Below are 8,647 nucleotides of genomic sequence, written 5' to 3'. Positions count from 1 at the left end.
CCACACATTAGAGAAGCTTTGTTTTAGTCGTTTACTGAACATGTGCCAAATGTGTTTTGTATTAACGGGCTTAACTAGGAGTCTTTGACACAAACATGGAGAGGCTCCAGCAGCGTTTCTCAACATAAAACTGTTTGTGATGTCTTTTTGTGACCAGTTTTTTTTTATTAATCTAAGCTTTTTTAGCTAATATATGGGAGTATTTCAGCTTCAGCCAAAACAAAGTGCCCAGTAAAAACATAATATTCAGTTTAATTTAAAATAAATGAAAATAGAAACATAACTTGACCTGAAATTGTAGTAAAAATGATACAAGATCAGCTAACCACCACTAGCTGTTGAATTGCTTGTAGAAACTGGTACAGATTAGCTTCGCAGTTAGCTTCTGTAGCTGCTAGCATGATGCTAACGTAACAACTGCAGCTCAAGATTTTGTTAAGATAGTTTGAGTCATATTTCTTGCTTTACTTCTTGCTCTGTGAACATTTGTTTGTTCTCGCTAACTTCACTGACACAATGAAGATCAAGCTAACCTAGCTTAACCTACAATGTTTTGGTTGTGAAACGGTAAAAACGTTACAATGTCTCTTAAAACTGTTTACCAGTTTAAGATGAGACGGTAATCACGTTTCTACAGTTAGCAGTGATATTTGTCAACGGTTCATCAAAACCAAAATCTTTAATTTTCACAGGTTTTCCACACTTTTAAGATCCACTGCAACTAAACTCTTTTTTCTTTGTTGTAATAAGTATGTTATTATTGTGGAGATCCACCACAAATGGTCGTACAAAATTAAACGATCTATATTAACGTTTGTTTACTTTTTTTAAACAACAGATACAAAGACTCATTAGCTAATGTAGCATTGATGCTAGCCAGTTTAGCTTTCATAACTGCTAGCAAGATGCTAAACAGTAGCTCATTTGAAAAATAAACTTCAGGTTTTGTTGTATTTTCATTTGGTCTATTCCCGATCAAGTTTAAGTTAGCTAAAGATAGGCTAACTTAGCTTAGCCACGAGCATTTGTTTTAGTACGACATAAAATTAATTAGTATTGGCATTGTTTTGTCATCTGTATGCTTTAAAGCTACAGTTCATTTTCAGCACAAAGAAACTGACGTTTAAAGCGAATTAAGTTCATTTAGCATAATTGTACCTAATATGGCTTCACACAGTTAGCTTCAAGAATATTTTAATGTAACATCGGCTCAAGGTTCTGCTCAGTTGGGTGACTTCATATTTTTTATGCAATTCTATGTATATTTTATTCTTTATCTGCCTCAGTAGTTTATATCATTCATAGTCATGCTAGCTTAGCAGAGCCAGCTTTTTTTTTTACGCAAACATCAGAGCATAGATGAAATTAATTAAACCTACATTGTTTGATTCTCCATATGGTGTAAAAATGTGTTTAAACTGGATGTTCATCACAGCTATTAACAAAATAATAAATGCTCAGTTAGCCTGTCGTTTGTTTTTGTCTGCCATTTTGCATTTTTGTTTTTTTCATATCCGACTTTCTCAAGTACAAACTGTCCTGTAGACGCCGGGTTGTTCTGCACTGACAGATTTTTATGACGGGTTATTAATTTAAAAATAGTTAAAAACATAAGTTCATCGTTTAGTTAAATGGCTTTGCTAGCAGCTACATGGTGATGCATTTCTAGCTAATGGTTGAATGAATTTCCAGAGGAACAACTGACCCGGATTGCTTTAATTAACAACAATAAATATTTGACAGCAAACAAAATCATTCTACAGTATTTATTTACTAATGAAGCATTGTTGCTAAGCTGGTAGCCTTCATATCTGCTAGCAGGATGCTAACAGCAGTGACTCAAGGTTTTTGCATTTTTCTGTCTAAATGGAAGAAATCAGTTTTGGTATTTTTATTATTTTTTTTATGTGTTTATTTTTTTGTTTAATATCTTTCTAGTTTCTGTATCATCACAGAAAACAATAATTTACTAAAAGTGAATTCAACTTACCTGAGCTAGCTTATTAGTTTATCCAAAAACATGACAGAACGTTAGCATGGTTTAGCCTCTTGTCATGTTTCTTTATTTTTTTTGAAACAGAAACTCAAAGAAAACTTATCATACTAGGCATTGTTTGATGTTTTGTGTGCTTTGACATAACAAAATATTATTGTGCACATTATAACAATGTTTTGTATCTGCATTTAATTTATTGACCCAAACTGCCAGTAGAATTTGCAGATTTTGGATGATTTTTGGGTTCAATCTCACTTTTTAAAACAGATGGATTAAGTTGCTTTGTGTTGATTTTCACCCAAAAATCAAACATAATTTTTTTTCTTGTTTTAAATTACTAACATGTCCTTCTTATAAATTTATTCATATCATCATTTTACCACCATTGTGCTTCATTGTTGACTTATTTACTACACTTTCTAAAACTTATGCTTGTTTTATTGTTTTTAACAATTAGCTGTGAATGGAAGATTGCAAAAAAAAAAAAAAAAAAAAAAAAAAACCTAATTTTATGGAATACCTCATGTGCCAAGATGGTTTGTCTGACCTGTGTTGGAGAAATGGACACTAATCTGCATATTAATAATGAAAATACAGAATTATTTCAGTCATTCAGAAATGAGCTCCAAACTGAACAAGTCTGGATTAACTCTGTTATATTTCATTAAACATTAAATCATTTTAAAGCTCCATAAATAATTACATATATGTTTGTTTCCTTGCATGATCAGTTCTGACATCAATGTTTTGTCATCATGACAATCTTTCCATGCGGTTAGTTGTCATTGTTTATTTTTTAAAGCTAGCGTTAGCTTAATGCTTTATGTTTGAGTTTGTTTGTGGTTCTTCTCAACGCGTCTGTCCAGCATCATCTTGATCTTCATGTTGTGCCTGTTGGATCTGAGGTTTTGTCAGCTGCTGAATGTGAATTTAGCGGGTCAGAAGTCCCTGAAGTGGGTTTTATTTTTGGAAACGTCTCTGTGAGTTTCTCTGATGCCTGCAGTTTAAACTCGTTTGTTGCGTTATCGCTGTGAGTATCGATGCCTGTATGTTGAGCATGTTTGACACAATGAGAACGACATGAGATGCTTTGTGTTTCTGGTGCCAGAGCTGAAATAAATCGGTTGGTTTTATCCTCAGAACTGTTACTGGTTTATTTTATTAGTTTTTTCTTTACAGAGATTCGTTTTAAAGTAGAAAATCAGTTTTTGTTCATTTTCTGAAGGAGAAATGGAGAAAAGTTTGGACTGGAGTCTGTTGGTTTCCTCTGAGACTCTTTGGCTCCACACGAATCTAACATTTATACAAATAAAACTTAAATATATTAACTAGGTTAATTAGCAAGTTAATTATTTATTACGTTTTGTAGCTTTGATAAAATCAAATATATTGGCCCAGTTCCACTTATTCACAGTTTGTGGAAGAACAGGTCAAACTCCATTCGTCAAAGTTAAAGTTTATTTTGTACCGAAGGGTAAAAAATAAATACCCAATATGAGAGAAAACTAAATGTGTTTTTTAAATAAAAGCTTGTGCTTTTATTTAAAATGAGAAACATTGTAAACACGACACAAATCCACCGGCTTATGGACTAAAGGTTATATTTCTGATTTCCTTTTGTTGCAAACCACAGAAGGTGAACGGTTTCCTCACCCGATAAAGTTCAAACAACTTCTGTACACGAATGGCAGAGTTACATTAAAACAGCAGCAAACCCTTTAAATATGCAAAACAAAATGAACTGTTAAGATCTCCCAGGAAGACTTCGAAACATATAAATAATCTTTGCTGCGATTGAGATGAAAAGAGACACGAATCAAAGATCCCACAGACACTTTCACGACCCGTTGAAGCATCTTAAACTAAAATACTGCAGATAAACGAGTTTCTGTACAGAAAATAAAAACCGAGGCGTTTCAGACAGTTTTCTTCTCAGAGCTTATTCTATATTTTCTATTAGGAGAAACTTAAACATTTTCCTCAAAGTTTTCTTCTAGATCACATCTATAAACATTTTGAAAGCAAAGAGCTGAGTGCAAAATGAAGCGGTTGTAGTTCATGGTGTCCACCAGCAGAGGGCGCCGAGGAAATTTAACTTCTTAAAAACATGAAAAGAGGAAAAGAGAGTCCTGATTTGAACCTGCTTGTGTTTTCACGGCAGGAACAACCCGAAAGCAAAGTGTTTCTACAACCGAGCACCAGATTTCATCTCATTGAATTTCTCAGCTGGTTTAAAGTGAAGAATTTTCACGGAAACATGAGATTATTTCCAAGCAGCTAAAAGTCATTTCTGTGTTTCTGCTGCAGCAGATCTGCTGGTTTCCTGCAAATGAATCCATTTCTCCACAGGAAGGTGGCGCTGGGAGGTTAAACTTTAGTCACGCTGGTTGGTGGTTCACTCGGCGGCTTCTCCGCCTCTTCGTCGTCGTCTTCGTCTCCGCTGAGGTCCAACCTCAGGCTGTCCAGAGTCTGACGGATCGTCAGGTTGTCTTTACGTCTGTCAGACACAGAAAACTTTCGTTAATCCTTCACTTCTGTTGGAAAACGAAACATCATGGCAGCACAGAAAGACGGACATTTTTAAATCTTACATTTTTCATCAAAATCTTTGTTTTATGTTAAACAATATAAAATAGAAGTTGTTTTCTCATTGGTTTCCAGTCAAATTCATCAAGCTGGCTAGCAGAGCTAGCAAGAAGTGGAAAGTTTCATTTTGAAGTGACTCGTTTTCCAGAACAAAAAACTTGGACTTATTGCCCAAATGGAAGACCAAAACATGCTAATTCAGCGCGTCGTCTTTGAGTGTTTTATTTTCTGGGTTTGGCCTGCAGGCTGCGGTTCCTACTTGGTCTGCAGGTGCTGGTCCAGCAGCTGGCGCTGCAGCCGGCTGCTCGTCTCCCTCTCCTCCGTCAGCTCTCTCTGCAGGTGGCGGTACTGCGCCTCCTTCCTGGTCGCCTCCTCCTCCGCCTCGTTCAGCTGCCGCTTCAGCGTGCGCATCCTCTGTGTCATCTGACAACCAGACACATCAGGGAATTAGCATGTTGCTAACGTTAACCTGCTCTGTCAGATTTAAATAATGTAAATTATTATATTGTTTAATCATCGCAATGTGGGAACGTTTCTCATTGTAGTTTTCATGTTTCCATGTGCCTCTGCTGCCCCCCGGTGGAGGGAGGCTGCAGTGTGCATTACCAGTTCTTTCTGCTCGTTAGCGATGCGGGTTTCCTCCTCCAGCTGGTCGTTCAGCTCGTTGATCTTCCTCTCCAGTTTATTGATGGAGTTTGTCAGAGTCGCCTTGTTTCTATAAAAACACCAAAAAAACATTTAAAAAAACAACAAAAACAAAACCCAGAGTGGGAAAGTTCAACCTTGAGATCAACACTCAGAGAAGGACGAAGAATCTGGACGAGACAGAAATGGAGCGACGGAGCGCGGCTCACCTCTCCTCGGCCCTCAGCGCGCTCTCCAGCTCCTTGGCCCGGCTCTCGGCCCGGGACACCACCTCCTCCTGGACCCTGGAGCTGTGCAGCTCCTCCACTTCCATACGCAGCTCCCTGATCTGGACACACAGAAAAATCAGGCGCCATTTTTAGCAGGGAAACGCTAGCGGTGAAGATGCTAGCGGTGAAGATGCTAGCGGTGAAGATGTTAGCGGTGAAGATGCTAGTGGTGAAGATGCTAGCGGTGAAGATGCTAGCGGTGAAGATGTTGGCGGTGAAGATGCTAGTGGTGAAGATGCTAGCGGTGAAGATGTTAGCGGTGAAGATGCTAGCGGTGAAGATGCTAGTGGTGAAGATGCTAGCGGTGAAGATGCTAGTGGTGAAGATGCTAGCGGTGAAGATGTTAGCGGTGAAGATGCTAGCGGTGAAGATGCTAGCGGTGAAGATGCTAGCGGTGAAGATGCTAGTGGTGAAGATGCTAGCGGTGAAGATGCTAGTGGTGAAGATGCTAGCTGCGCCGTCGTTAACAGCTCAGGTAAAACACCCAAACTTTAGTAAAAGTATTCAAACTAAAGTAAGAGTAAAACTGACGTACTGATTAACTGATGAAATTAATATTTTAAATGACATGAGGTCAAAGGTTAAAGGTCACCTGTCTCTCCATGAAGGTCTTATCCGTTTCCAGCTGGTCGTTCAGATCTTTCTCCTGAATCAGCTTCATCTGCAGCTGCTCCGTCTGAAACACAGCAGAAAGTATCGGCGCCGGTCCGGTGAAGGCTCAGCGGCGGCGCTCCGCCTGCAGGTGACGCTCTGCCTGCAGGTGGCGCCCTACCTGCTCGATGGTCTTCTTGTGCTTGGCGGCCCAGCGCTGCTCGCTCTCCAGCAGATCCTCCAAGTCCGTTTCCACATCGATCAGCTTCTCCTGTTTCACCAGAAAAACAAACGGTCGCGTTTCATTATGGCCGCTCGTTTTAGAGCGTTTACGGCTGAACAGGATTAGCATAATTAATGCCTCATTAACCCCAAACTGGTGGCTGGATGTCTGGTTAATTCATGTGGACGTTTCTGTTTCACAGAAAAACATTTAGAAACGAAAAAAGATATTTGTTTTAGTGCTTAAAAGAAACTTATTGCTCATTTCTTTAAAATAAACCCAGAGAAGAAACTGACCTACTTAACCTGAGTTTAATAAAGACGGAAATATTTCAGCAGAAACAATCACTGCACTGTTTTACAATTCTGATAGCAAAACGTCACATAAAATCAACAAATCCATGCTTTTCTTTATTATTGTTACTATTGCTATTATTATTTGCGTTAATAAGTCTTTGAGCCAATTTTCTAAAAAAAATACTGTCAAACATTGACATTCCAGCTCCCACCAAAGGTGGCAGCATTTCTCACTACGCAGCTTCCTGTGATCAATATGGTGCAAAAATAAAAGTTTAATCTGTCATTGTTTTTTATTCTATTTGTAGTTTCATAAGAGTTTAATAAAATAATTTAAATAATCCTCTGCTAGTTTAGTAATTGGCCACTTGATAAAATAAAACATTCAGAACAAAAATGATCATTTAGGATAAAAAATCGTTTTAGCTTCACCTGGTTTAACTTCAGTGAAAAATGTCAATTATTAATTGCTTCACAAATAATCAGTCGATCATGTTATTGATATTAAGTAAAGCACAAATCTTTTACTTTAAATGATCAATAATTTACTAAAGAAATGCAATAAAATGTTTAAATAATATGTATTTTTAAAAGGATTTTTATAGTTTTCTGTATTTCTAATATTGTCTAAAAATGTTTAAGTTGTTAAAAAATTTTAAAAAAATTGCAGAATTCGACCATTTTTGCAGGCCTATTTTTTGCAAATATTTCTCTTTTTTTTTAACTTTTTTTCACTGTTTTTGACCAGGATCCTCTGGGATCCTCTGGGATCCACCAGGATCCTGTGAGTTTTTCCCTCCAGGTTTTTGAGTTTGCTGTTTTTTGCTCAGGCAGTACCTGGGCCACCTTGAGCTGCTTGGCCAGGTCGTCCTTGGCCTGGTTGGTGCTGTGCAGCTCCATGGTCAGGTCGTCCACCGTGCGCTCGGCCTGTTTGCACTGCAGCTGCAGCCGCTCCCGCAGCTGGATCTCCTCCTCCAGGCTGCGCTCCTTATCGATCAGCTTCCCGGACACCTGGACCCGACAGAACCAGAACCTGAAGCAGCAGCAGCAGCTGAACGCCTGCTTCATGTGTGCTGCAGCTGCGTACCTCTCCCTGCAGCTTGCTGACCAGCAGCTGCAGCTTCTGGATCTCCTGGTCCTTCTCCAGCAGCACCTCCTCCAGCTCCTCCACCCTCATCTGGGCGTCTTCACGCAGCTTCAGGTGGAGGCTCAGTTCTGCTGAGTTCTGGGGACGACTGCAGCGCCTCGCTGAGCTGGAAACAGAAGCAGCCATTAGCGGCGCCTCTTACAGCCAGAAACCAGCAGATTAAACGTTTCTGCACCTCCTCCTCCAGCCTGAGGATGGTGCTGTTGAGCTCAGACGTCTTCTTGTCTCGGGTCTCTTTGTCCAACTCCAGCTCATCCAGCTGCCTCTCTGCCAGCCACAGCTTCTCGGCCAGAGACTGGGCGTGTTGGGTCTGCTTCTCCAGGTTGTCCTGAACGCCAAACAGCAGCAAACAAACAAACATGGCCGACTCGTAAGAAGTAATGGTGGTAGTTTATGTTCCATAATAACAGAGAAGGTGTAATAAAACTTCTCAGACGTCTATATTATGTCTATGCAGTTTGTCTGGGTGAGAGATTCACAGCAGGTCGTCTGGTTCTACCTCAGCATCCTGGATCTTGTTCTTCAGGGACTGCTGGAGGAAGTTGAAGGCGTACTCCTGGTTGTTGGCCTCCACCATCATTTCCCGGGTTTCCTTCACCTCAATCTGCAAAACAAACAACAAACGTCACACAGACTGAAGCCAAACAAAGACAAATGGTCTGAGACTTTGGTCTCATATCAGTGTCAGATTTGTAAACACCAAAGTGTTCAGTTTCAGTTTGGTGTCTCATTTTGCTCCATATTATTTAAAGTTGTATGAATGGTTGAAAACATGTGATGTGGCACTAAAATCATCCACTAAAATGAGGAACATTTCTGGCAATAAGTGGCTTAAAAGGCACAAAATGGCAGCCATGTTGAAACTCATCCTGAGTTGAGTATGAAAATCATCCG

The 8,647-nt window shown here is 39.5% G+C and overlaps 1 protein-coding gene across 1 annotated transcript; it reads right to left on the bottom strand.

Annotated features, from left to right (window-relative positions):
* Positions 1–3,440: 3,440 nt before the first annotated feature.
* LOC129352047 (cingulin) lies at positions 3,441–8,362 on the bottom strand. Its single transcript, XM_055020850.1, has 10 exons — positions 8,253–8,362; positions 7,929–8,081; positions 7,694–7,859; positions 7,444–7,617; positions 6,269–6,358; positions 6,089–6,172; positions 5,437–5,555; positions 5,189–5,297; positions 4,842–5,005; positions 3,441–4,493 (listed from the first exon to the last, which is right to left on the bottom strand). Exons 1-10 carry the CDS (start codon positions 8,258–8,260, stop codon positions 4,364–4,366), a joined length of 1,197 nt encoding a protein of 398 aa, XP_054876825.1. The 5' UTR covers positions 8,261–8,362; the 3' UTR covers positions 3,441–4,363.
* Positions 8,363–8,647: the final 285 nt, after the last annotated feature.

The sequence above is a fragment of the Poeciliopsis prolifica genome, unplaced genomic scaffold (genome assembly GCF_027474105.1).
Source record: "Poeciliopsis prolifica strain line A6 unplaced genomic scaffold, Auburn_PproV2 SCAFFOLD071, whole genome shotgun sequence".
NCBI classification, from domain to species: Eukaryota; Metazoa; Chordata; class Actinopteri; order Cyprinodontiformes; family Poeciliidae; genus Poeciliopsis; species Poeciliopsis prolifica.
This window is presented reverse-complemented; position numbering and strand designations above follow the sequence as displayed.